Source organism: Neopsephotus bourkii, unplaced genomic scaffold (assembly GCF_033783945.1).
Source record: "Neopsephotus bourkii isolate Nb327-2 ecotype Australia unplaced genomic scaffold, CSIRO-AGI_Nbou_v1 NB_257, whole genome shotgun sequence".
Taxonomy (NCBI): Eukaryota; Metazoa; Chordata; class Aves; order Psittaciformes; family Psittacidae; genus Neopsephotus; species Neopsephotus bourkii.
The window spans coordinates 1783831-1811164 of record NW_026900766.1 but is presented as its reverse complement, the minus strand read 5'-3'; the positions used below and the strand labels follow the sequence as shown (position 1 = coordinate 1811164).

Here is a 27334-nt window from a genome sequence, read left to right as displayed (position 1 = left end):
CTCCTCCAATTAAGGAACCCGATAATTCAGAGGCAGCCAAGAGGCACTGAGTGCCCTCGCAAGGGCGAAACGTAGCCCCAGAACCTGGGGATCCGGGTCTGCACGGAGCAGAGCCTGATGTGGTGTGTGGGAGAGGATCACAGCCACGGCTTGCCCCATTTGGGGGCAGCCAGCCGCATGGCAGACCTGTGTCTGGCAGCTTCACCATCACAGAACCATGGAATAAAACTGAACAACCATTCCTTTTCTCCAGCAAGAAAACAGAAATGCACACCCCTCCCTGCCCAAGAAATAAAGATTGGAAAATAATCTCTCCCAAGCCCTTGAGATGAAAGAGGGGAGAAAAAAAAACCCTACAGGTTTGGGGGAAAAATGGAATTTCTTTTGAGTAAATAAGAAATCAGGGAAGGCCAGGCCACTGGCAGAGCTTCATAGCAAGATTCACGCTCCTGAGAGGTACGGGCAGTTATGAGAACTGAAATAGTGCATCCCGTTCTGCACAGAAGCTTTCTGTTCTTGTAAACCAAATGAAATTAATCATTACATTTATCTACAGGCTGTTCTATAAAATCAATCAGCTCTAGCACTGCCTAGCAATCAAAATACGACAAGGCACTTAAACTTTGCCAACTCAATCCCATTAATGATATCTTTGTTAGAAAACAGTCATTTTTATAGAGTCAGTTGACTCTTCAAGGACTATAATAAAGCTTGATACAAGCTCATTGATTTTTTACTTTATGATTTCCAGTTGAAAGCAAACAGATCACTCACTTTATAAAATGGTGAAAATATGTGTATTTAACATAACCAATATTATTTATAAGCATCAGCTAATATTTAAGTGCCTCTTGTATGCCTTGATGTAAGTGGTTCATGAATTCAGATGTTCAGAGGGTGTTCTTCCACGTTATTGCTGTCGTCATTTGTCTTTCCTCTCTGACGTGCAGTTTTTTATGCAGGAAAACTGTAGACAAGGCCCATCAGCAAGGAGGAGGGCAGCCTGAATACCTATGAAGTGCCACTGGAAACCAAGCGCTTCCCAAAACCTCAGCCTGGCCCTCACAGCTTTTCATGCAGCAGCCTGGGATCTGGCAAGGCAAAAGGGTGACCAAAGAACCCTGAGGAAAGTGAGAGTGGGATAGCACTGCAGGTGTAGGGGGTTAGAGGTAGGGAAAAGCTTATTGGGTGGTAAGGACTTTTTGGGGTGAGAGGTAGAGGGAGAAAGGTTTGGTTTGGGATGGGTACTGGAGGCAGGAGACTCACCAGGTGCTCGGGAAGCTCACAAACCCCCTTGGGAAATGAAGCTAAAAGACAAATCCTGCAAAAGACATCCATCAGGAGTTGAGCATCACTGAACCCAGCTCCTCTCCAAACAGCACAGGTAGGGCAAAAGCATTTCTGTACTGCGTGATGATGGCCAGTGCTGGATACACATTGCGTTTGGAGGGGTGTCCCTGTGCCGTGTTGACCCTCAGCCACCCCCTGCATTAAGCCAAAGCCAGAGCCAAGCCTTGGTGCTCCCTGCAGGACTTCAGCAGTGCAAATCAGAGCTGAAAACTGCAAGCCATGGGTAAAGTGCCCCAATAAATGGCACTGGTGAGAGCTGGTGCTCAGCCCTGAGGCAGGATGACTGCACCCCATGCATACAGGCCTGGGGGCTGGTTGGGCTCAGCTCCCTGCCTGGGTTTGGAGGAGGTTTGATTTCAGTCCCCAGGAGCAACCAGGCACTGAGAGGCAGACAATGCCGGGATCCAATGGGATTTTATCCTTTTTGAGCTGATGTTCATGAGGTTAACAAAAGACCATCCAGTTTATGCCATGGTTTCACCGGCAGGGGACATTATCTCCTGCCTTCAACAAATGCATAGGAGAAATCAATTTAACCAGCAGGAAGGTGCCACTGACTGTTCAAGGCCAGGTTGGACAGAGCCTTGGGTGACATGGTTTAGTGTGAGGTGTCCCTGCCCATGGCAGGGGGGTTGGAACTGAGTGATCTTAAGGTCCTTTCCAATCCTAACCACTCTAATATATGATTCTAAGATTTCCGCAGCAGTTATTTGCAGTTACATGGTGCATTACTCCAGTCTCAGAGACACCTTGTGTAGCCAAGCACCAGGGTGTCACTGGCACCGCTGGAGGTTATCACTCATCCACATGCTCATGGGGAGGGGATACAGGCACGCAGCACTGGGCATGGGGCTGCATCTGCAAGCGGGCGAGCCTTTTGCCACAGCAGGAGGGCTGCAGAGACCAGTGAGCAGCCAGAGGCAGCACCATCACTGGGCACAGGTACCCAGGCTTGGCGCAGCAGGCCAGAGCACTCGGTGGCAGGAACCATTTGTGGCTCAGCCGTGTCAGCTCCAGTCTTTGAGGAGGCAAGCTCTAACAATCACTGAGAAAAGCTGGGCCCAGTCCTCCAACTGCTCCTTCCCCCTTTGCCACGGCTTTTGGACTCTGGAAGCAGTATAATGGAGTGAATAATTGGGTGAGTCTCAAGGCAATTTTTTGATGGTCTTGAAATCAGCCGGGTTAATAGGAGTTCCTCAAACCAGCAACAGGGGACGGGGAGGAAAAAGCTGTCACAAGAGGAGACAATTACCTGTCTGCACCGGGGGGCCCAGCCTGACCCAGGGGAGCTGCTGCAGAGCTGGCACCTTCTCACAAACACGGAAGCTTGCCTGGGGCAGTCAGTTCATTTCTGACCAGGATTAAGTGCAAGCACACATAAAAGGGCCTTGACTGGTTGACCTGCACGGGTCAACCCTGCAGAAGGACACATCTGTAATTAGTTTGAGGACAAACAAAGGAGAGGCTGGATGCAGTGGGTGGTGGTGGTGAGAGGAGATGGGAGCAACCCCTCTTTGTGCATCCCACCTATGCAAAGCCTGTCCTGGGGCTCAGATAAGCCCTGCTCCAAAATGTAGGAAGCCCAGGGCAGCAGGAGTGAGAAGGGAGGCTGCCCATGCAGACACAGCAGCAAGAAATCCCTTACAGAAGTGAATGACAGTAATTGGGAGTAATTGAAGCAATGCAGACATGAAGAAGGCTTTTTAGTAATTCACTGCTCCCTATAATATAATATGAATAATCCCCCTCTAAAGTGATGGTTATGGCCACTCAGCCTTGTCATCTTTCTGAGTTTCACCTTAAACTGGTTGTAAACTGAGATGATCAGTTTCCATGGGATTATTAAGAAGATCGTACATCTATTACGCTTCTCAAATCAGCCACTTTTCCACATTGTCTTTAATGTCTTTTCCTTTTATTCACCCTTTAAAAGGAGAAGATGGGTGTCCTTTTTCACTTGGGCCTGCTTTCCTGCTTATGGCTACCATGGCAGGCATTTCCTACGAGGAAGGCAGGTAAAACCTGCATTTGGAATAACCCTCATTCAGTCAATGTTCTCTGTTTCGGCAGAGGAGGCTCAGCTGCCTTTCAGGCTGTACTCACCACACTGCTCGGAGCCCTGGAGCAATGGCTGGTTTTATCCTGGCTTCTGGGAGTCAAGTGGTAGCACTCTTAAAGGAAAAAGTGTAGTAAATGGAGGGCAAAAGGTCAGACTTCCCAAGGGGGTGGATGAAGGCAAATACCCTGGCTGGGAGTTACAAGACATTCTGAAGAGGATGAACCTTCAGACCAGGACAGGGAGCCTGGAGCCCGGTGCAGGGACAGCCACGTCCTGCCTGCTCTCATCACTCACCCTGCTGCAGTGCCTGGGGGCTGAGGGCTTCTTGAGATAAACCTCCTCTGTACCCAGGGTCTGTAGCAAAAGGGAGCGTTTCCACATTACTGAAAGCCAGGCCTCTTGCGTGGCTGTCTGAACAGGGCTAATGGCACCACAGTGGGAATCCTCTGCTGCTATTTCACAGAGCGTGTCCCTCGCCATTTCAAATAAGGCAGGTTTGCTGGAAAGCTGGTGGGGTTCTTGTGAACTTTCCTTCTGAACAAAGCGTGCTAAACTGCTTCTGAACGGCGTGAAATGCTTTAATCTGACATTTGGTATGCTGGTACACATCTTGTATGTTTGTTTCCATCGATCGCAATTCCCCTGTCAGGCAGGCCGTGAAGTGACTTCCCTTTCTGCATGTGCAGTGGGCTATAGAAAATGCAAGCATGTTGTAAGCAAACTCAGATGTGACCCTTTCAGGGTTACAATTCAGGTGCACACAGTGAATGAGGTGCGCTGCGGTGGCCAGGTGCAGTTCAGACAGAATATGAGTAGTTCTGCAGAGCAGATCTGGCACAGAGATCAGCACACAAACCAAGGAACAGAGGTCAGAGCAGCACAATTAGAGCGTTTTAACAAGGAAGGTTTGCATCTGGATTTATTTAATTCTCTGCAGCTTGATCATTCTGTAGAAGTTTGGAAAAATATGGGCAAATACATTATAGGATCACAGAATGTTGGAAATGACCTGAAGACCATCTAGTTCCAACCTCCCCTGCCATGGGCAGGGGTGCCTCACACTAGACCAAGTTGCTCAAAGTCCCATGCAGCCTGGCCTTGAACACTGCCAGGGATGGAGCATTTACCGCTTCTTTGGACAACTCATTCCAGGGCCTCACCACACTCACAGTAAAGAATTTCTTTATATCTAACCTGAACTTCCCTGTTAAAGTTTTAACCCATTACCCTTTGTCCTATGACTACAGTCCCTGATGAAGAGTCCCTCTCTTGTAGGCCCCCTTCAGATACTGGAAGGCTGCTATGAGGTCTCCATGCAGCTTCTGTTCTCCAGGTTGAACAGCCCCAACTTTCTCAGCCCGCAGCCCCAGTTTTCTTAGCCTGTGAATGCATTATGATGTATCACATATGGAGAATCTTTGTGCTCTCATGGCTGTTGAGCAGTGAAGCGTCAGCATTCAGGTCCAGAAGAAATTCCTACTTTTTAATACTGTTAAGAAGCAGGCTTTCCTTCCTTCTGTAGCCATTCCCTAGCAGTGAGCAGAGAACCTTCTGCATGGCAGGTTGTGGTGTCTCTTTTTCTCCCTCCTCCCTTTAGAGCCAACCACAAGACTTGGGTGACTGTAAATGTTTGAACAAGGTTCAAAGTGGAGCAGTGCTCTGTTTTAGCATCTCCCCACCAAAACATCCACCCTGAGCTTGCAACGCAAATTTGTCCCTCTGTAGAGTCCAGAAACCTGGCTCTAAAGAGAAAATCAGGCATTATCTCTAGAAATAATCTAGTCTGCTCCTAGTATCAGGACAAAGAACTTCTCAATGATGGATTAAAGAAAGGAAATTTCTGCCTAGCATGCTCAGATAACTTTGTATCTGTCATGCTGGAAATAGCTCCCAGACAGCAAAGCTCACTCATCATACAGACTCTTCTATACCAGTATCTAATCCTTTTAATTACCCACTGCAGAATGTCTTGACTGCCATCACACAAACCTCCTCAACTCCACCAGTATAGATAGAATAACATCCTCATGGGCACTTCTCAGAAATCCCACCAGTGCCAAGCTGGGTTTCAACATGTATGGAGCCTATCAGCACAAGCTGGTGGCTCTGTTCAATAGGTGCCAAAGCTGGGGGCTTGGGCAGCCCCATCAGTCCCAAGATGCAGTTTCTGTATTCGTCCCACTGCCTGCATGGTTTTGGCATCTTCACAGTAATGCAAATAAAGCTGCTAATTTCTGGGAGGAAAATGACAAAGCCTGTTTCACTACCATGCTATCAAAAGCAACTTCTTTGATTACTAAGTAAAGCAAGAAACTGAATCAGCTCCATTTCCTCACAGTGTTTTTGGTATTCTGTTGGTGTTTCTAAGATTTCTCATCTCCTAACACGCTGAAACATTCATCTTCAGCTACAGTGAAAACCCACAGGTTTGCAGAAAAGTCAGAAATTTGTCCTCATCTGCTGCCTGTGATGCAGTCAAATGTTTCAATCTGGCAGCTCCAGAATATCTCATCCCTTTGGCAGTGCTTGCTCAAGTATGTCCACTTCTCCCTAGTTCTTTGCTCCTCTTGCGGCGTTTCTCAGCTAATGGCTGTGTTTGAAGAGGGCTTCACTATGCACTTGCAGCAATACAAACATCAAGAGAATTTGAGGTGCTCTGTCAAGAGGCTGTTAAACAACAGTGCAGCTGTAGGAAAAAAAGTGGGAGCAGAGGCAACACCAGTAGGGTAGATGGGCCGGGTACACCTCACAGACACACATCAACAAAAACACGAGGGGTAGGGGAGTATCAAGTTAAACACAGAGACACAGGATAATGTCAGTGGGGAAAACAGAGACAAATACATTCTTCAGAGGGGGAGGAAAAAAAAGACGAGGAAAAAAAAGACAAGAAAAAAGGCATTGTAATTCTGTGTGAAAATGTGAAGCAGACTGTACCTTCTAGCTGTTGATTGGTTTTTCCTGAGCTGCTGAACAGAATAATTCTTACAGAAAAACAGAGCAAAGATGTGAAGAAAACATATTAGGAAACCAGAATACATTTGTCAATCTAAATCACTGAGCTTTAAAAAATTACCCAATACAAATGGCACCAGGAGCATAACCCACACCCGCAGAGGCATGCTGGAGGACCAGATCCTTGGGGTGCCGCATGGACCTGCGGCTGGCAGCTGCCTCCTCCCTGGGTGGGAGCATCCCCCCAGCCCTGCTGAGCTCCTTCCTCGGTGCTTCAGTTCTGGCTTGGGAAGGAAAAAACCAAACCATGGCAAGCTTGAGGGAGCAGGCCCCTTGTTTGGGGAAGGTTTTGCTCACTTCTGTGATCCCTGTGGCTGGAGAAGACCTCAATTAGCAGGATTTTTTCAGTCTGTCTGCCCAGGCACTTTGAACAATCAGTATCGAGCGCATCCAAATCACGCCCACAAATCAACAGTGTTTAGCTCAGGTGTCCTTTAGAGGCATTAGTTGTGTGCAGACACATTTATATTTCTATATTTAAACATTTCTATCACACACTCTGAGATTCCCAGGCTGCTCCTATGTGGCACAAATCCTATTTACCCAAAGTTGGCCCTGGCAGAAAGAAGAAAATCAACCCCGTTCAGCTGCAGTCACACAGTGCTCTTCCAAGGCTGCAGTTCCAGTGAGTTTCCTTAATCTAACAGGGACAAATACCGCTCCTGAACAATGGCCTCTTGCCGACCTGAGTCTGACAGGTTTGTGACTGTATCCCAGACTGACTCTGATATGGACTGACAGGCACACTTTTTAGCTGTAAAAGAGAATACCTTTCATTCACGTAAGAAATGTGTAGCACCGTGAGTAGGAAGCACATTGTGTATTCCTGAGAACAGGAAAGAAATGCAGGCGTTGCTGGCTCCCCCATGTCCCCCAGGTAATTAAACATCTTTTTAGATCCTATTGAACAACAGATGCCCTGAATTAACTACATCAATTAGAACCAATTTCGTGTCACTGGCACAGCCCCCTTGCCTGGACACTGCCAGCAGCCTCAGTGCTGTTCTGGTTTAGCTGTAGTTGGGCACAAGACTAAACCAATTTAGTTATGCAGTGAGGTGGCTGGAATAAACAAAGTGCTGGTGCTGTCTGCAGCTGCACCCAGCACCATTGCTGGGAGAGTTTGCTTTGATATGAGGATTCCTTTCCAAGTCAAGAATCCCTAATTCCTAATCAGAGGTTGTTGGAAGAAGTGGTAGTGAACACGCAGCGTGTTTTACCAGCTACAGTGCCCTTTAGCCCAGCTCAGACATGCACTTCCCATTACCCCTTTACAGATGGCAAAGTAGCAGTCATACTTGGCACCATGGTAGGCAGAAAACCCCTTTGCAGTGGGCCAAGGAGCTGCCTGTTCCCTTCTTCTACAGCAGCCAGGAAAGTGTGTAATGCTGCTGGAAAAAAAACCAAACAACAAACAAACAAAAAAACACCTTAAAATATGCCTTTCCTTTTGGAAAAAGGACTTTTCTTTTTTTCCAAAGACTTGGGATTTGCTCCACTTCACAGTGTGCCTGTGAGAGAACCTTTGGCCAGACAGGCACTGGATGTTGCCTGGCTGCAGACAAGCATGCCCCTTGCAGACCAACACCAGCGCTGCTTTACTGGCCTCAAGCTGCTTGATGTTACCAGCAGCAAAGGTGTTTTCTCTGTGGGTACCGCACACAAGCAAGCACTCTGCTTTCCCGGCACAAGTGGGCAGCCTCATCCTTCTCAATTTTGTGAGCTGTAGGAGCCTCAAAGCAGCATTCTCTGTAACGGGGAGCAGTCAAGGAGAGCTATGCTAATTATCTTGGGTAGAGGATCCTTTAGGTCTTTGCCAGTTTTTATCAAAGCATAAAAAGCAATTATTAAAATTAATGCAATTTACCATGTGTTCTACTTCTAGCAAAGCTATTTTTGGCAAGGGTTTCCATCTGTCCCATTCAGCAAGATCAGCCACAGACTTTTGCTATTCCACTTCCCACAGTTCTCATGTGGAGCTAGGCAAACACATGCCTTTTTGCAGAATCAAGAACCTCAACTGCAGCATGTAGCTTACCTGAAAATGGCCATTACCTACCTTGTGGTGAGTGGCCTCTGCATGATGAATGCTTTTTCTTCTCTCCCTATTGCTCTGTTTGCAGGGTGACAAAAATCATCTTCTGTCTGTATTTTCACTCTACCTGAAGCAAGTGGAGATTAGCTCGTTTATGGTTTTATACGGCTGAAGATAAACCAGTGCAAGGGGAATAAATGTGTAAAGAATAAAGACCTGACTCCAGGATGGCGTCTGTGGGCCCACAGCATTCAAAGTGTTCCCATTAAGAGACTCTGGAAAACTGGCAGTAACACCTGTATAAACAGGAACCCAGCAGGACTGATTGTCCAGAGTGGAAGCAAGTGAATTCTCTGAATGTCTGGAGTGCTGGGGATGGTTTTGCATTTGCCATCCCCTCACAGTCCTCTGGCAGCAACATCCTCTGCACTGAGACCTCTGTACAAATGAAACAGAGCCCTGCAAAGGAAATAGCACAGGCAGTTCAGTCTATCCTTTGTGCCACTCGCCTGAAGTTGCGCAGATGGAGGAAGCTGGGCAGATGAAGGAGGCTGTTCTAACGTGACACACTGAATCACAGTGGTGAGCCAGCTTATTTTCATTGGAAAATAGAATAAAACAACTGTATATTTACCTGTCCAGTGAGCATAGTAAGAGGGAGGGAAGCCAGGTGTGATGCTATCACTGAGATAGACCCCTCACCCCGCTCCTCTTTACCTGGGGAGAATATGTTAAGCTGTAGCCCTATATGTAGTATATGTACTAGACTAGCTACTTGTTAGCATTTTAAAATAAAGAAAGGTGTAATAGATTGAGCAAGGAGATGTGATAATGACACAATTAAGAGTGGAAGCCTGTTAAAATATATGTTAATTGCCAAATTGATGCCTGCCCAGTGTAAATCAATCAATCAATCAATCAATCGATCTGGGGTATAATCCCTAAGGAGATTATTAATACACAAAGAGGGAGCTCTGACTCCTGGGTCTTTAGAATCAGTCTGTCTGATGGCTGTATCCCATGACATCCATGCTTGGCAGCACAACAGCATATTGCTTTCCACTTGCCATACTTCCTGAATAAAGGAACCCGAGTGACAAATCTGGCAGCAAATCAGTTTGTGCTTAAAGTCACTAATATCCCTACCTGGTGGGAGACAAATGTTGGAGGCACAGTCACCAGACAAGTTGTCTGGAGGAAGAATTTGGTCAAAGCTGCCTTGAAGTTTCCACTGTTCACCTTCACTGCTCTGCCCTGTGCATCGAAGTACAGAGATTCCTCCTGCAGACGCACTCTGTGTTGTGCCCAACTCAAAATGAAACTCCTGAGTATGTTTATTTCAACACAGTGTCACTACAACATTATGGCTCGAAATGCTGCTCTCCAGAAATAATGTTCCCTGTGTAACCTAAGTCCACACCAGTCTCCCAGTCACATTGTCCTAACCTGCTCAGAGGCACTGCCCTCTCCTCAGGTATTTTCTTCTTATTCCTCTAAGCTCTGCAGGGAGAAGTGGCATTTATTAGGCTACTCAGTGCAAACTCTTCCCATTTCATTCTCTCTCACAGGCATTAAATTCAATAAAAGATTCTTGCCTCTTTTAGATATTTAAAGACTGACATTAGCGATTTAAAGTTAATTAAACAGAAGATTCCAGGCTAAAATCCATTCTCACAAATAGCAGTGAAACTCTAGTAAAGTACAGTGTGCTTCACTGCATAGTAACACAAGAGTGAGGGCTCCTTCCAGGCCAATGGAGTCACTGATGTGTAAAGTGCAAACAGCATTTGACACTCTATCAATTAACTCAGTAGAGTAACTCCACGTGTGAGCCAGTGATTGAGAATATTTTCATGGAATATTGTGTATATTATCCTGCTTTTCTGGATTACATTTAAATAATAAAATACTAAATATGGTTTTATATATATATATTCGTGTATGTCTAGGTATTATGCACAAAATTAACTCTAGGTAGTCCTGTGAGGAGGAGGGAGCTGGACTGGATAATTGCTATGGGTCTCTTCCAACTCAAGATGATCTACGATTCTGTGATAAAATAGCAGGTTACTGAATTGCAATAAACACAGATTTTAGTGTTTTGTTCTGCTTCCACAAAACCATCCACATTTCTGTTTTACATTTGTGTGCATATACGTCCCTGTGTGTGCCTCTGCATATTATAAACATATGTATAATGTCTCGCTACACGACAGGAAAATTACAGTTGAGATTTTCTAATCTCAGTCCTCAGATGGTAGACATGCTCCCCAGCCAGTCGCATTCCTCTTCTCCTCCAATGCTTTTTGGATTTGTGCAGCAATTTTGCATACTAGAGTTTTATTGCTGTATGGGAAGAATACCAACTGTCTAGCTGAAAATGTATATATTGCTTAGGAACACATGCATACCTCAGAAGATGGTAAATACTTTGATTTTTCTCTCCAATCTACATCCGTTTTGTTGTTGTTGTTGTTGTTATTCCTAAATGCGTAAGTGCAAGTTAAATTCACAAATACCAAACCCAAAGTTACACCTAATACAGGGTAGCCTATTAGTAATGGCATTGGCAATGCATTATGCTGGGAAACATACACAGTGGTTCTTCTGCACGGCTCGTATCTCTACAATGCATCAAGGAAATGTCCCAGTCCCTTCCTCATGGTGCAGTACAATTAGTCCCCTCTGGGGATGAGAGCACTGCCTGTATCTCCCTTTGCAATGCTCCGAACGTGATGCAAAAAAGTAGATCTCACTTGCGTTAGTTAACTACTCAACCTCAGTAGAGCAATTCAGAGTTTGTGATGGATCAGGCCTAGAGATCAATATTGCAGCATGGTTTTTTTTAATGATGCACAGACAAATTTCACAGAATTCTGATCACAGTTGCCTTCCATAATAATCAAAGGCTCACCCCAAAGTCCACTGTATGGCATTTTGTTGTAAAGAAAATTGTTTGGGATCAGTGTCTCCCCATTTAACTAATGGAACAGATAGGAAGAAAAATGGATGATTAGGAATAATTGCAATTTGAACAGTAATTTACACCATTAACTACTCCAGAAATCAATAATCAGGCACAAAAAGAAAATCAGTTGAGGGGATGACTGAAGAAAAAATAAATCTCTTGGGCATCTTGCCACTCTGGGGATTTTAATTTTGAGTTTTCCACTCCCAGCCATCCATTCTTATTGCCCATCCATCAACCTCCTGATGAATATAAAGGACTCCAGTATGAAACACCAGAAGGTTGCTGGGTTGGTAAAACAATGGAAAGGGAGTCCTTCGGGTTTGGAGGAGGAAGGGTAAATCGCAGATGACAGTTTAGAAAAGCTTGTCTCTGCTCTTGCCTTTTTCCCCCTAACATCTCTTTTTAATATCATTGGCAGTCTAATAACCATTTCAAAGGTAACCAAAATCATACTCATGGGCAAATCACCTGGAAATCTCCTCCTGATTGACTCTAACAACTGACATAATTTTTAATAGAAGGGCAACATGATTTATGCCTTTGCTTAGTGGTATAGTTTTAAGCAGGGACAAAGTGGTTGTTTAATCTTACTCCCATGTTAGAGGCATTTATCTTCCACCCCTTTGTATTTACTATTTACATCTTCATAAGCATGCAGACACTGTAGCCTTCACTATTAGCAATACTCCTTGATTTAATAGCACTTATGAGAGTATCTCTATATTTTGAGGGTTATTAATGAACATTGTGAGTTCTTCTGTGTGCCTGTTTATGACAGGTTATCTGCTATGGATTTTGATCAGGAGGGAGTTAAGGGGGGTCAAACAAAAAGCCTACATGAAAAATATCACAACCACTGATGCGGTTACATAGGCAGTTGCAAAAGCCGACTTCTACACCGAAAGAGGGTGACAAGTTAAATTGCCCATTCTACAGAAAGGGATAGGTGTGGTGTGTAGTGGAAAAGGGTGTTTTCAGCAAGTATGGCTGCCCTAGACTGTGAGCTGGACCCTGCTGCAAGCAGATACTATCCTCATGCCTGGGGGCACAGGGTGTCCAGGCTCCTGTGATGAAAGCCGGCAGAAGTGCTGTGTAAAAAACCTTACTGTTTGAAACCCAGATCCTGAAATGCAGTGCATTTATTGGCAGATAGAGGCTGTTGATGGGGGTGGGGAGGAGTTGTTTACTGGTTGTTGCAAGCGTTGCTCAACTGCACCTCCATAGCACCATGGCTCTTGGTTACCCCACTAGAAACTGTCCAACTCATAGCTCCTCCTGCAAAGGAAAGCATGGGCCTGCCACTTGAAAGGAGTGACAGATATAAAAAGGATCTCAGTGGGTGCATCTTTACCCAGAGACTGTGAAGCTGATGCTAGGTACAGATCTTTACAGTTCTATACCATCATAAGTGCAAGAGCAATCAAATGGCCAGGCACCACCAGGGTTGAAGTATGAGCATCACTGTGAAAAAAACACATAGAGAAGGAGGTTTGCAGGCACGTGAGAAAGGAGAGGAGAAACCTGCAAGAACAATCTTTTATGCTTGCAACTAGTGGATTAAACTTTGGAATAAGCAAGGACACTTGCAATTATGAGTATCTTTTATTGTTAATTACTGCTATTTATGTTGGCATTTATAAAGTGGCATGCATGATTATTTCATATACTGAACCTTGCTCAGTTGAATGTGTAATCTTTAGCTCCCTATGTGTTTAAGACTTATTTTTACACACAGAGATATGTTTCTGTATCTGCTGTAACTCACCAGTCAAAACATGATATACATGACTTGGGTACCGCTCTTTCCATTTTAATTGACACCCCACCCAGTAACTAGTCATGTTTGACTGCTTTTTCAGATTAAAAACTAAAAAGGAAGAGTTATGTGGAATTTACTTGCAAATTCTCTTTGTTGAGCCCTGTCACTTTAGTGACAGCCCTCCCTGAATTCCCCCTCATTCGGGTTTGAAAAGTGGTTGTAACCCTTTCAAGCCTGGACACATTTTCTTTGGTTCATTTTCCTGTTTGCCTTCACATTCAGAGGCAGATCTTCAAAGGGCATTATTAACAAAATTAAATCCAGACTATTTCCAATTGCACTCAAACACAAAGATGCCTTAAATCCCTGAACAGCAGAGAATACCCTGCAGGAGGGCTTCCGATATTCCAGAGGACAGGTTAAAGCTTAAAACAAACAGCACAGCAACTTTTTTCCTGTCGTACGTTGAAGCTGATTTTCCTTCCATGAGCATAAAAGTCTAAATTTTATTAAATAATCCAGTGGGCAACCTGCACCACTATAAACACAGATGGTCTTCAGTCACGCTGACCAAAGCAGGTTTCTAGGAGAGCTTAGTTAACACTGCCTGTACCAGCTTCTACCCAAACTGGTACCAGGATGTGTCCCTGTCCAGAGCCTCCTACATGACACATGCCCTGAGACTTAGCAAACTGAGTGAGCAGAAGTGAAATAGGACACCAGGAATGGTTGAGGATAGCAGCAAAGGTGTCATGTCACCACCATGGTGACTTTGAGTCATCTGATATGAATATTTGTCCTCCTTTTATGATATATTTTATTTTGTAGCACTGAACTCACATATTGGAGTGAGTGCCTGTTTTTCCTTGATCCTACCACTTGTACCACTTGTATCCAGGTTGAAATGCTAACCTTGGCACACATAGCTAAACCAGTGTATCTAAAGGTACAGTGCAGCAAAACCTTAATTTTTAAGTTGACTGAAATTCAAAATGCTTCAGTAAAGTAATAATAAAAAAAGAGTTAAAATATAAGGAAGAGCAAAACAGATGCAGATAGAAGAGAGCAGAAGCAGTATGGAACTTGGCTCAGCGTTTGAACACTCCTTTGTTCGGCATATGCCTTTTTCCACGTTACTCCTGCTTACTGTAGCCAGTAAAGGGCTGCCCTTTCTCACATGGTATTTTTGCTGGGTTAACCCTTTGAATTTAGTACGTCAGGCATAAGAAGCCATTTCGTGCCTGGCAACTGCAGAATGTGTTCCCCTGTGTGCCAGTGGATGCGTTCTTACACCATTTTCTCCATGTTTTCTCCACTCTATATTAGCGCTGAGGCAACGTCACACATGTAAAATGGCCATGCATGTTATGCTGTACATCTTTAAGGCTCTGTATGAACATTACCTAATTAGTCAGTAAGGAAAAGAGCTGTGAGAAGGCTGTTTCAAGGAGCAGAAGCTGCAGGGGATACAGCTTGAACACCAGCTGCGGTCTGAATGTGTAAAGGCCCAGAGGACGGGAAGGGAAGCAAACAGGCTGAAAGGCTGGAGCAAGCCTGCGAGAGGGCTCCAAAAATACAAAGAGATTTAACATGTTAAGACCGGCTGCAGCTCACATAGGTACAATTAAGATATTAAGAATGGACTGTCAAGCTCGACTGTTAGCCTTTAGCATGAGAGGAGATTATATTATAGCATAAATGCTACCCAAGCCTTAATTACAGTGAATCAATGCTCTGACATACCACTTTAGGAAAACTAAAGGTCCCATGGTAAAAAGAGGTTTCTACATTTCCTTTAACTTTGCTCCAGAATACTGAGAGCTCCAGTGAAAAACTGAGCCCTTTGGTTTCCTATTCTTAGTTTTCTTGGACAATAAATATTTTTCCTTAGAAACTAAGGATAATCTGGTAACTAAAACGTGGGTCTGGCATTCAAGGTCCCAGGCTGTATTCCCAGCTAACACACAAGGTCCACTGACAACCCAGCACCAGTACTTTCCCTGTTCTCTCAATTCTGCTTACTCAAGGTGTGAGTTTTGTGGCTGTCTTCTTTGGAAGAAAGTCTGCAAGAGTTTAGAGTGAATGAGCGCTCTTGGCAATACACATGGGAATAAAACTATATGTCTATTGAGAAGGTAAATGTGGTTGGCATGGTAGGACTTCACTTTAAAAATCAGGCACATCATAGCTGGAGTGAGAAACTGAGAGTGTGCTTGATGCCAGGAAGTCATCCAGCATCACTACGGTTTGACAGAAGCTGGTGCCTATTTGAGAGCAGTGTTTTTCCCGGCGTCTAACATGGCTGTTGCAATGGAGGCTTACGCACACCTCTGTCATGAAAAACACCTGGGTTAGGGATAACTAAATACAACACCTCAAGGGCCCAGCTACAGGCTGAGATGGACCCGTCACTCACACCATAACTTTTCCTCCTGCCCAGACAAAAGAGCACCGTTGAAAGCCCTTTCCTATGGGGTGAGGAGAGCAGTGAGATATGAGCATAATCCTCCAAGTGTGTTCAGCTGCCTTCCTGGGTCTTTAGGGGAAGCCCCTAGCTGAGGGAGCGGGCTAGCTTGTGTCAGTGACAGATAAAGGATTTTTTAAAGACAGAGCATTGGAGAAGAAAAAGAAGGAAGAAGAAAAAAGAAAGGGGGGGGGGGAGAGAGAGCGCAAGGGATATTTACAAGTGTGGGAAATGGAAGCTTTATCGGGAGATAAGGAGCTGGGCTGGCCCGTCTCTACGCAGCGTGGACACACTCGCTGCCTCTGAGTCTCTCAGGAAAGAGCAAAAGGAGCTGCTGACATTTCTGCTGAAAAGGAAGAATCAATGAATCTTTGTTTCCCAACGCCTGCTTGTTTGACCTTATTGTGTTGTGGAGTAGAAAAGGAAGAAAAGAGAACGGGTGAGGGGAGAGGGGTTTTGTGCTAATAAAATCCAAGACAAGATCACAGCCCTCTGATCGCTGGAGATGCCATTATTTGGTTGTTGTCCTGTTTGCCGCTGTTGCTCATTTCTGATTCTTGCCTCGCTGTAATAAGTCACACTCTTTCCAGCCATCATCCCTGTATTGACAGGCAAATGTCACCCGCGTTTGATTGACGTCCATTGCTCCTGAATACAGAAGTATGATTTAGGAATCAATTCTGTTTGTTTATTTAAACAGCTCCTTGTGTACCTTGTATATCTGTAAGCAGGACAAGTTCCTTAGTATTTTCTCAGGAGAAATGCCACTAATACTGCACATTCACCTTCCCACTCAGTCACGGAGGTGCTCATCACCCCTTGGGGGAGGAGAAACCTTTCATACACAAATAGAAAAATTAAAAAGATCGAGATTTTTATTTATTTATATAATTTTTTTTTAAAGGAAGAAAAATCAGGACTTAACAAAACGCTTTGCTGCCCCCGGGTTAAGCCAGACAGATGTTTTTCTTAGGTCCAGGCATCTGTTGATCTGCATATGACTGCACTTGCCTTTGGCTTGTACACAAAAGGCAACTCTTTCCCCCGATGTCAGTTTGTTAGCGAAGCGGTGACTGGCTTTAACACCGGGAAAGCACGGCAGCCGGTGATGAGTACCGTCAATTCCAATTCACAGGATGCACCGCTTCCTTCTCTGCCTTCATGGTTGTAATCGGGGAAGGGGGAGAAGAGGGAGATCCGAAGTTGTGAGAGATGCTAATCTCTGTTACTGTGCGAGGTGGGAGGTTTATGTTCAATGGGCAACTGTAAAGCGTCCCTATATTTAAAGCAGTATTTCCCAGAAAACACTAATATGGCAGGTCAGCCTCAGGGAAGCGTTAAGCAGGAGGTGGATTGACCTTTTAATTCTCAATCGGTGACCTGAAGGGTACCCAGAGGCTGCTGAACACATCTCTTCTTTTCGGTCTGCTCCAGAAAGAGCTGTCATCGCAAGATGCAGCTAGTGAGTGAGGCTCACGATTTCACTGTTCATCCGTTTGCGGGAGGGGAGGGGGAGGGAGAGAGGTGTGGGGGGGGAAATACATATTTCCCACACTGCCAGAGTAATGCCAAACTCTCTGTGAGTGGGAAGAGCAGAGCAGATGCTGGAATGAGATGCCAAAGCAGCTCCCCTTTCCCCTGCGCTTTTGGGTGCCTATAAATTGCTCCAGCGCGCTCGTCAGCCTCCTCGTCTCCTGGCAGGTGGCACCCGGGCAGGATCCCGCTCTCTCTCGGCTCCGGCTCCGGCTCCGGCGCGGCGGTGCGGTTCGGGCTCTCGGCGGCGGGCAGCGGGGCGGCCGGGAGGCGCGTCCCCGCGGAGGACTGCCGTCTGTGCGAGGGGAGGAAACAGAGGAGAGAGCGAGCAAGCGAGGAGGCGAGCGGGGCGATCGCGAGAGGAGAGGCAAGTTCCAGGGAAAGTTGACTCAGACTGGCACAGCCTGCAAAAAAAAAAGTCGATCGCCAGCAGGAGCATAAAAGTGCGGGCGGCCGGGGCGCGGCGGCAGCGCTCCCTCCCCTCCGCTGCTCTCCTCTGCTCTCCCTCCCGCCCCGCGGCCGCAGCGGAGCCGCGACCCGCTGAAGTCCCCGCCGCCACCGGCAGCGGGAGGGCGACGAAGCCCCAGGGGAGCCGAGCTCGGGCGGGCTCGGCGGTTTTTCGGCTCTGAGGAGGTCCCCCGCCAACCATCAAGATTTTGTCCAAAAGCAGGCAAGAGGATCGCCCTGCGCTGAGCCGGCTGGTGGGCAGCAGGCGGCGGCTGATCGCGGCCGGCGCGCTGGGGGTGGTGATGGTGCTGCTGCTGGTCATCCTCATCCCGGTGCTGGTCAGCTCCGCCGGCACCTCGGCGCACTACGAGATGCTGGGCACCTGCCGCATGGTCTGCGACCCCTACGGCGGCACCAAGGCGCCCAGCACGGCGGCCACGCCCGACCGCGGCCTCATGCAGTCCCTGCCCACCTTCATCCAGGGGCCCAAGGGGGAGGCCGGACGGCCGGGCAAAGCGGGGCCCCGCGGGCCCCCGGGGGAGCCGGGGCCGCCCGGCCCGGTGGGGCCGCCGGGTGAGAAGGGCGAGCCGGGGCGGCAGGGTCTGCCCGGTCCCCCCGGCGCACCGGGGCTGAACGCGGCTGGGGCCATCAGCGCCGCCACCTATAGTACCGTGCCCAAGATCGCCTTCTACGCCGGCCTCAAGCGGCAGCACGAGGGCTACGAGGTGCTCAAGTTCGACGACGTGGTCACCAACCTGGGCAACCACTACGACCCCACCACCGGCAAGTTCACCTGCTCCATTCCCGGCATCTACTTCTTCACCTACCATGTGCTCATGCGGGGCGGCGACGGCACCAGCATGTGGGCCGACCTCTGCAAGAACAACCAGGTGGGCACCTCGACGGGGGACGTCGCGGGGAGCAGGGGAGACCGGAAGGGAGCCGGGTGTGCTCAGGGCAGCCGGGTACCGTGAGGGGAGCAGGCACCCGTGGGGAGACTGGGTCTCTGAGGAGGCGGGCACAAGGAAGTGCGTTGGGGTAGTTTGGGCGTTGGAACTAAGTGATCTGCAGGTCCTGATCGTTCTGTCGGTCGGCACCCGAGAGAGAAAGCCGGGCTCCCTGAGGGGGTGGGCGCCGTGAGGGCAACGGGCGGGGAAGGACGAAAACCCCTGGGGGAGTTGAGGGGAGCGGACGCTCGTTGCTCCGCAGCAGACGGGGCCCTGCCGGCTCCGCCTCGGGTGCTCCGCCGGCCCGCGGGGTGAATGCGGACTCAGAGCATTCTTTTCCCCGAGAGTCCCTCCGCTGGCTCCCGCTCCCAGCCCTCTGTCCGAGCCCGCCCGCGGGCAGAGCAGCACCTGGACGCCGGCCGCTTCCCTCGTCCGGTGCTCAGTGTCGGCCGCGCTAGCCGCAGCATGCCGGTCCGGGAGCGGAGGGCATCCGGGGCGGCTGCTCCCGCGGGGGGGAGCGGGACAGGGGGTCCCCCAGGGAGCGGAATCTCGCTGAGAAAGAGCAGGAGCCGGGGGAGGCGGTGAGCTCAGAGGGGTGATCCTGCGTAGGGAAGGGTGAGATGTGAGCGAGGGAAACACCCACGGGACGGGGCTCCCACGCCCGATTTGGACACGCTCAGACCCTGCTGGGAGCGAAGCCTCCCTCTGCCAGGGAAAGCCGGTAGCAGTGAGAGCACGGTGCCCGCAGACCTCTCCCGGCGGCGGGCCGGCAAACAGCCACTGCCCGAGGTCTCCCAGCATCCCCGACAGGAGGGAAGCGTTCAGAATAATTAAAGACTCAGCCGTGCTAGCTCTGAGAGACAGAGGAGTCATCCATTTTAATTAGGGTAAAGGTTGGCACCGCGCTCGCAGGGGCCGTGACTGTCACATCGCCCCCGAGGAGCGTACTTCGCAATTTTGCCTTTCTTCCGTGCGCTGCTCGCAGACAGAGAGCTTGGCTCTAATTATGGGAGCGCTCCGCGATACCGCCATGCCTCCTGCCTTGGGTGCCGAGGGCAGCACGGGGTTCCCCGCGTCTCCGGGGGCCCCGTGGTGCTCTCCCCGGCCTCCACTGCGGAGGGAGGGTGAGGGACCCGCCGTTCAACAGGTCCTTCCCCGCCAGGGCTGTACCGGCCCGCAGCGGGTTGCCGCCTGCCGGCTCTCCCTGTTTGGGGTACCCGGCGCTCTGCCCGGGCTGTTCACCTCCGGCGGGCTGGGCTAGGGGTTGATCCGGTGTCCCCGCCGTGTCCGTTCGCTCGTCCGTGCGCCCCGTCCCTGCAGAGCATCGCAGATCAGCGGAGCCCTCAGCCCCCCGGCCCTTGGCGCTCGGCGCAAGCGGGAGCGGCGGCGGCCCGTTAATTCATTTAATAGAGCGCTTAACCTTCTGTTTATGGCCCCTCAGAAGTACCAAGGAACCAGAATAACGAGGCCATCAGCAGCAATTAATTAAATTAGAAAATGTCCACCATAAATACTACCACAACAGATAGAGCAGGACTAGCAAAGCGAAGTACATCGCTACACACTTGCTTTGATTTCTTCAGGCGAAGGTAGTATTTTCCACAGCGAGGATACCATTTTATTGGCATTAAAACATTCTTCTGGTTTTGACCCCCATTTATAATGTTTTAAAGTGTTTATTTACCCAAACCCTGAACAAAATACACACCAGCACGTTTAAAAAATACTCAATTATAGCTATTGCAATGAATATGAAGTCTAATCGTTCCCAAATGTAACTGCTTCCAGTACCAGCCATGAGAAAATTTAATGTCGCAGCGGTTCAAAGGGGGGGGGGGGGAGACAAGAAAGGGGAGGGGTTCTATGTATATATTTGTATCTATCTATGCAAAGGTAAGTGTTTAGGTAAATACAAACTATTTAAAATTGATACACAGTTTTAATGGAGCAGTGCCTCCTTTTGATGATGATTTATGCTTGAAACACTAAACGCTGATGTGACAGCGGTTAATTTTGAGTATTATTTGTGAGAAAGCTCAGCCATTTTGGAAGGAAGCCGTTAAATGGGAGTCTGACAAAGGTCACATTATAAATCCGGTGTTTTCTAACAATGAAAAGACCAAAACGCTGAAAAGCGCATGACTTACAGCGGGAACAGATTATCCCTAAGCAGTGCACAGGTGGAACCTCAAGGTCTCTGCTGTTAACACATTGCCTTCTTTAATGGTTATGAAGCTTGATCTCAGCTTTAAGGTAAACTGAGATCACACAGCTTACCTTAGATCACACTGTTTAGTATGTGTGTGCAACCTGAGAGCATAGCTTCATGAGAGAACTTGCACGCAACTTCTGAAATGTATAGCCCATTAGCGGTTTCATTTTGAGATACATTTACCGTTTTGCAGCAGTCAGTACACTGAGAATTCATTTGAGGCTGTTCTCCTAGCCTGTGCTCTGGCTGACCAAACAAGCAGGTAAAACCTCCAAGAATAGCACAGTAGAGTATAGGGGGCATTTATTGCTATGCAGAGGGCAGGAAGATTGGCACTTTGGTTTCTAGACTTTCAATACTGTCTTTTTTCCTTTTTCTCTTAAGCCAGTATGTACTGTATGTAGAATCTTAACAATTAAATATTCATTGCTGTTGTAGTCAGTGACCATATGTTGTCACCATACCCTTAAGATAGTCACTAATGCAATTGGAAATCACCTTTACCATTCACAGAAGCACAACATTTTAGACAAATCCACAGAAGTAGCACTTCATTACCATGTAAATGGGAATCTGGAATGTACTTTTAACCATTTTGTTTGCCAGTATGCAAGACACTAGCTCTCTATGAAAGTTTTCCTACCTCACCTGTAGCCTTTTCTCTCCTTCCCATTCCTCCCTCTGTTTACACCCTCACCTTCCCAGCGACTGTCTCAGCACTTTATTTCCTTTGGAGGGTATTTCCAGGGTTAATGGCCCACAGACTTCAACCACCCTGCCTGTCATTAATCCAGAGGACATACCCAGTGCTTAGAATAATTATTGCTTAAACACCAGAAAAATAGCTTGTCTCTGTAAACAATCCCAGACTGTTCAGGACCAAGAAATCCTGAAATAGTTGGGGTTTATCATCCTGCCGTGTATCAGTTTAAATTTGCATCCTGTCACACCCCTGCAAGCCTTGTAAGCCTTTCTTCCTCTCCTTACAGGATGTATAAAGAATTTCCACTTTCTGTGATTTTTTTCAGCTGCATAATGCTATAAGAACCCGTGTGGTAAAAGAACGTTTCAGTATTAATGTGAAATCCTATCACATGAAAATTTAATTTGGAAATGTATCATTTAAACTTTGAAAGGAATCCATTGAAAATTGTGAGTTATAGCCTATTTTTTCAACTCAGAACAGATAAAATTCCACATATAGTACACCAAGTCATGCATTATTACTTAGTTCAGGTTTGCAGGACCACTAAATCACTTACTGCTCTTTAACTATGCTAGAACAAAGCCAAGCAGATGATGTGTTACACTGAAATAAATCACATACAACTAAGTTTAAATATTTTACTGAACAGGGTCAAATTATATATAAATGATTTGGAGATTTGCAATGGCACAGGCTATTCAGTGCTGGAAACCAACATGCATCCTGAAATCCATCACAGATTACTTCCAGTTTGCTAGTAATGTCAAACGTACTCAGCAGCAGAATAGCAAGGGAGGAATGCAGAAAAAAATTAGGTTTAAGTGAAAGTTGCAAATGAAAAGCCCTCAGTGACTTGTATACCCCCAAACCTCCTAGAGCAAAGAGCCACTTTGTGGCTGTGTGATTTTGCACATTTGCATCTCTTAAACCACACCAGAATTAAACGTTTGCTCGCTGAAATGTGGCAATAGCAGTTTCCCCAAACCCTGAGCAGGCTCTTTACCTGCTTTGTGTGCACTGGAGTGTGTGTGCGGTTGGGTGCGGATGTTTTGTATTCTTTTTGCAGCATAATGCCATTAGCAGTACAACAATAAATCGCCTCTGGGAAAAGTCCATCCAGGTATTACCAACAGGGCCTCACTGCGGATCCTCACCAGTGTCAATCACTCATCCCATTCAAAGAAAAGCAGTGCCAATGTAAAACTGGCACATGACCAGATTCAGTTGTCCCAACTCCAGCTGTTACTCCATATGTATTTAAAAAGGCTCCAAACATCTACAGGAGTGCAGGTGGTGGTTGTGTACTAATAAGATGACTGAGAAAGGATAGTTCTTAGTTACTGCTTTCATTTCAGAGGTTGTACTATAGGAGAAAATAAGCAATAACCATAGGAAAGAACTACAGTATATGTTGCCAGGCATTTAATGTGGCAACTTGTGCATGCTGAACAAAACATTGAGGATATGCTTTAATTTCACCATGCAGGAAGAATTATCTGAGTTTTCTTAACCACTCATTATGTATTTTATGTAGGTTCGAGCTAGTGCGATTGCTCAGGATGCTGATCAGAACTACGACTATGCCAGTAACAGCGTGGTTCTTCATTTGGAGCCAGGAGATGAAGTTTACATTAAATTAGATGGAGGAAAAGCACATGGAGGAAACAACAACAAATACAGCACATTTTCTGGATTTATTATTTATGCTGACTGATAATGAGTAAAACAGACCCACCAAACCAGTCCAAAAATGAAGCTTGCTCTTCTAAGCAATGGATTTGCGTGGCAAAAGTCAATGAAACAAGCACCCCAGCAGAGAGCGACCATCGAGCACCTCAGTAGCAGGGGGGAAAAGTCGAACGCTACCTGATTCACATCTGTACAACACAGAGAAACCTTATGTTAAAAAATTGCAAAACAAGTTAAACAGATGTGCGATCCAGTACCGCCAAAGCAAATACTTCCTCATTGTCAGTGTCCATGTGAATGAAGTCCTACATAGAGCAAATTTTTATAGAAACATAAAACACCACCTAAGGACGCTGAGGTATTTTTTCAATGTGTATGATACTTTGATGTGTTATGATCTTGCTGCTTTATCCATACTTCAGCTTCGGTTCTTGTGACTTACTTGCTAACAATGATGCTTGGAGTCCACTCATAGTGTGATGAGGAATGATTTTCCAATAAAAGGAAGGGGTAATCAAAATATACTTTCTCTCTCCAAAGGAATTGTTTGACTTGTACTTTTCTTATCCTTCTACATAAAACTAGAAACTAATCAGCTTCAAGCCTTAACTCAATGTTCCTGCTTTGTAGGTTTACATTAGACTTTTGACATCAAATCAACCCAGTGGAGTTGTTTAAATTTTGTTTTCCCCTTAGCTGTGTTCTAAAGGAAAAGGGATAGAAGAAACACTTTTCTTTTTCTTACTTCCTGAAAAATATAGCTATATAAAATAGAATATAAACTATTCTATTGGACCAAATCCCTGATTCCACCAAAGCCAATGGCAAAACTCCCATTGATATTAGTGGAAAAAAAAAGACGATTTGGCCTTTAAATTGTAAACATGTAAATATATGAATTTAGACAATTCTTACAGGCCCATACTAGACGGTTAGTTGTGTAAATATTTAGCAAGGCTGGCATCCACATCCTCAGACTAAGGTAGTGTTTTCTTTGCAGCAATTAGTTGTCATTAGTCCTTTAGCGCTTAGTCTGTACTTGGGTACAATTTTTAATAAAATAGTGATGACTTAACATACTGCAGATGTTCAACTAGAATTTCATAGGAGTATAATGGGTCAAAACATTACTCGTCTTAGGTGTCTTGTCTCACTGATGTTAGTGGGCTTATTCCTACAAAGGAAGAATGGGAGATCTGACACGTGAGAGAATGCTGTCACACTGACCTTTTCCATGGTAGCTAGTTACTGGTTTGTAGTAAGGTGTGCCTATGAAATGGACACAAATAAGCATATTACCAAAAATGATAACACATATGCAAAGAAAGAAGCAGATATTTACATGCAAAAAAAAAAAGAAGTGTGTATTAAAACCTATTTTTCTCATTCATATATATATAGATAGATATATATAAAGTCTCAAAGAAGTTTAATCCATAGAAAGGATTAATGGCTTGGAGAATTAAACTAAACACAGGCATTATGAGTTGCATAGTTATAAAAATGCTTTAAAATCAGTTAATACCAGTAATGTCCATAGAGTATTTTTATTCAGAAAATGGATTTATTATTTGGTTTGGTTTGGGGAGGGGAGGCTGTCTGTTTCTCTCAGGTTAAAACTTGCAGATCTCATTCTAAACCTAAATTATAGCAGGATAATTAATTAGCTCCTTAGCACAGTTGGTTATATTGCTTAACGTTTTGGCAAAATGAAGGTACCATTTTCATAACTTCTTAAAGAGTAATAGAAGCTACCCCTAGCGTTTCTGTTTCATGTACTTTGCCACAAGCAACCTTGTCTAATTACTAAGGGTACAGACTTAGATTTATCTGTACTAAGATGCTGAATGTGTCTGCCACTGTGACAAAAAAGCTCTTTGATGCTGGCTGCTCAGTAAAAGGTTTTATGAATCTGTCAGAAAATTTCTTGTTTGAACGAGTTAAATTTATTTTAAACAGAAAGTGTTACTCTGTTTTGACTTGTCCACTTCAAAACAAGTATTGAGTTAGTCTAGGCTGACAGATCCAGTTTAATTCAGCTAGGATTTATAAAGGGACATTGTGCTGCCAATTGCTTGTGTATTATCTCACCAGGCTGGTAACACTTTTACTTTATGACAAAGTGCCAACCTATACCCTTACACTGCAGTGATTACTCCTGGGCTGGTTTTTTTCCTACAAGGTAATGTATTTTATTAACAGATGTGTAATAGACTTCAGGTCTGTTCGCTCCATGGTTGCTTTCATTGGTTAGCACACTCACAACAGCAGTGTAGCCAGAGATTCTCTACAGAGTATTCAACAGTAACGTAGCAGGCTAGAGATCATTTACAATTTGCAATGTGCATTTACTAAGGTATTTATTGGAAAAGCGTAGTACTACCAGATGATAAGGTCCAAGTTGAAGAAGTTTTTGAAATCAGGCTACCACTGCCACTGGATAAGACCATTTTTTGGATAAATCACCTGCCCTGGTTAAAGTTAGACAAGAGCAAAGAACACACTTTATGTGAAAAACACATAGAAAGCAAACATTTCTTCCTTTTTCATCATATCTTGATATACTGATTTGTAAAGACTTATATCACAACCTTTGTTATAACTATTACAACTCATTAAAACTGTATTATGTAATACATTTTGACTTTTGGTGTTGCCTCCTTACAAAAAAGAAGCTGGTCTGCATCAAGTTTCACATGATCGCTGTGAGATCCCAAAAGTTCAGGATAAAAAATTGATTCAATTAAAAGAAGACGTCCACAATAACATACATAGCTTAAGAAGTCATCAAATTGCTTTATTAAAAATATATTTTCCAAGTAATTTTTGCACTCTCAGTTAAAAATAAGTTGATAAACTACAAAGAAACAATCTCATTTTAGAATTACTGGAGATTCTTTTTCCCTTCTGTTGTCTGTGGAAGCTATATAAAAGTCACAGACCTCTTAGCAAGCATTATTTAAAGAATATAAGGATAATTAGAACATTGTCAATATTACAAGGATTAAAATCACCCCCTGGAGAAGGAGAATTTAATTGAAAACTCTAATTTCCTTTGAAGTCCAGATGATGCATCTTCAATAATACTTTGGGTAACATTTAATAGTAGTATTAGATTACCCTGTAGAAACAATCATTTTAACATTTCAATAGAAAAGATTTTGCAGGTAGGCTCATATCCAGTAAATTATTTCTGGGCAGACTTCTAAAAGGGAGAAAATGCAGAGAGGATATATATTAGTTTATTTTTCTCATTAAAGAGAAAAATCATAATCAGTTTGTTCACATCTAACTAGTAACTTCCAGCTTCTCTGAAAAGAACCATGTTTTAAAATGACTGCTCTCCTGAAACAAACATGAATTTTATCAAGATTCCTTATAAAATAGGCATGTTTATTCATTATTCTTACTTAAAAGTCAGCCACCGCTTTGGATTTGCTAGGAGTATTTTATCAATTTTGTCTTGGGATATGCCTCTAATCAGCATTTTAGGAATTATATTTTTAAGGATATGTGAATATCCATGGCCTCCATATTTCATCAACCTATTCTTAGTATGCACATCATGAGCAATCAGAATTCTGTCTTCATAGCCTTCATTGACCAGCATACGAATCCTGCAAAAGTAAAAAGCATACCTGTCAGTAAAAGGCTCCCAGTGCAACAGCATAGAACTGAGCAGGATTTACTCTTTTTCCTCATTGCTGGACTGTATAATAATGGAAATACTTATTTTCAGCTACTCAGAAGACATATTCCTTATATGCAATTAAAATAAACCACGTAATTTATTGAATGAAAAACCCCCAAACACCTCTGAAAACATACCACCACATCACAAAATGGAGAAGGGAAACACTTTGCAGTTGGTCCATGACTTTGCATTCCCAGCCCCATTAAGTCCATGGAGGAATGTCATGAAGAGCGGGACATGGGTTTTACATACACGAGTAAGTATTAATTTGCTACATAAACTCCTTCTCTGCAGGTTAGTTATTGCTGCTCTCACAGTGCTAGTCCCATTACATTTGTTAATGACCAGACTCTGTGTGTGACAGGTCCTTTGAGAAGCCCAGCTCAATCACACAAATACTTCCATATCTTTAGTTAATTTCCATTTAGCAAACATTCCATAGACAGTTAACAT

The 27334-nt window shown here is 45.3% G+C and overlaps 2 protein-coding genes across 3 annotated transcripts in view; one reads left to right on the top strand and one right to left on the bottom strand.

Annotated features, from left to right (window-relative positions):
* The first annotated feature begins 17228 nt into the window (after nt 1-17228).
* On the top strand, nt 17229-25825 carry C1QL3 (complement C1q like 3). The gene is made up of 2 exons (XM_061346121.1): nt 17229-18523; nt 23033-25825. The coding sequence occupies exons 1-2, from the start codon at nt 17936-17938 to the stop codon at nt 23210-23212; spliced, it is 768 nt and encodes a 255-aa protein (XP_061202105.1). The 5' UTR covers nt 17229-17935; the 3' UTR covers nt 23213-25825.
* The window catches only part of PTER (phosphotriesterase related), a 22526-nt gene continuing 19512 nt past the window's right edge, over nt 24321-27334 (bottom strand). Inside the window, exons 5-6 of one of the 2 annotated variants that reach the window (XM_061346119.1) lie at nt 26598-26804; nt 24321-24456 (exon numbers count right to left, since the gene is read on the bottom strand). In XM_061346119.1, coding sequence (XP_061202103.1) covers nt 24429-24456; nt 26598-26804 — 235 coding nt within the window. In that variant the 3' untranslated portion in view covers nt 24321-24428. Of the gene's footprint in view, nt 24457-25963; nt 26805-27334 lie in introns of those variants that run through there. The other variant, XM_061346120.1, reaches the window with a different exon arrangement.

Coding starts and splice junctions, on each gene's coding strand:
- C1QL3 (XM_061346121.1), top strand. CDS start 17,936: ATGGTGCTGCTGCTGGTCATCCTCATCCCGGTGCTGGTCAGCTCCGCC. Junction 18,524..23,032: donor ACCTCTGCAAGAACAACCAG/GTGGGCACCTCG, acceptor TATTTTATGTAG/GTTCGAGCTAGTGCGATTGC.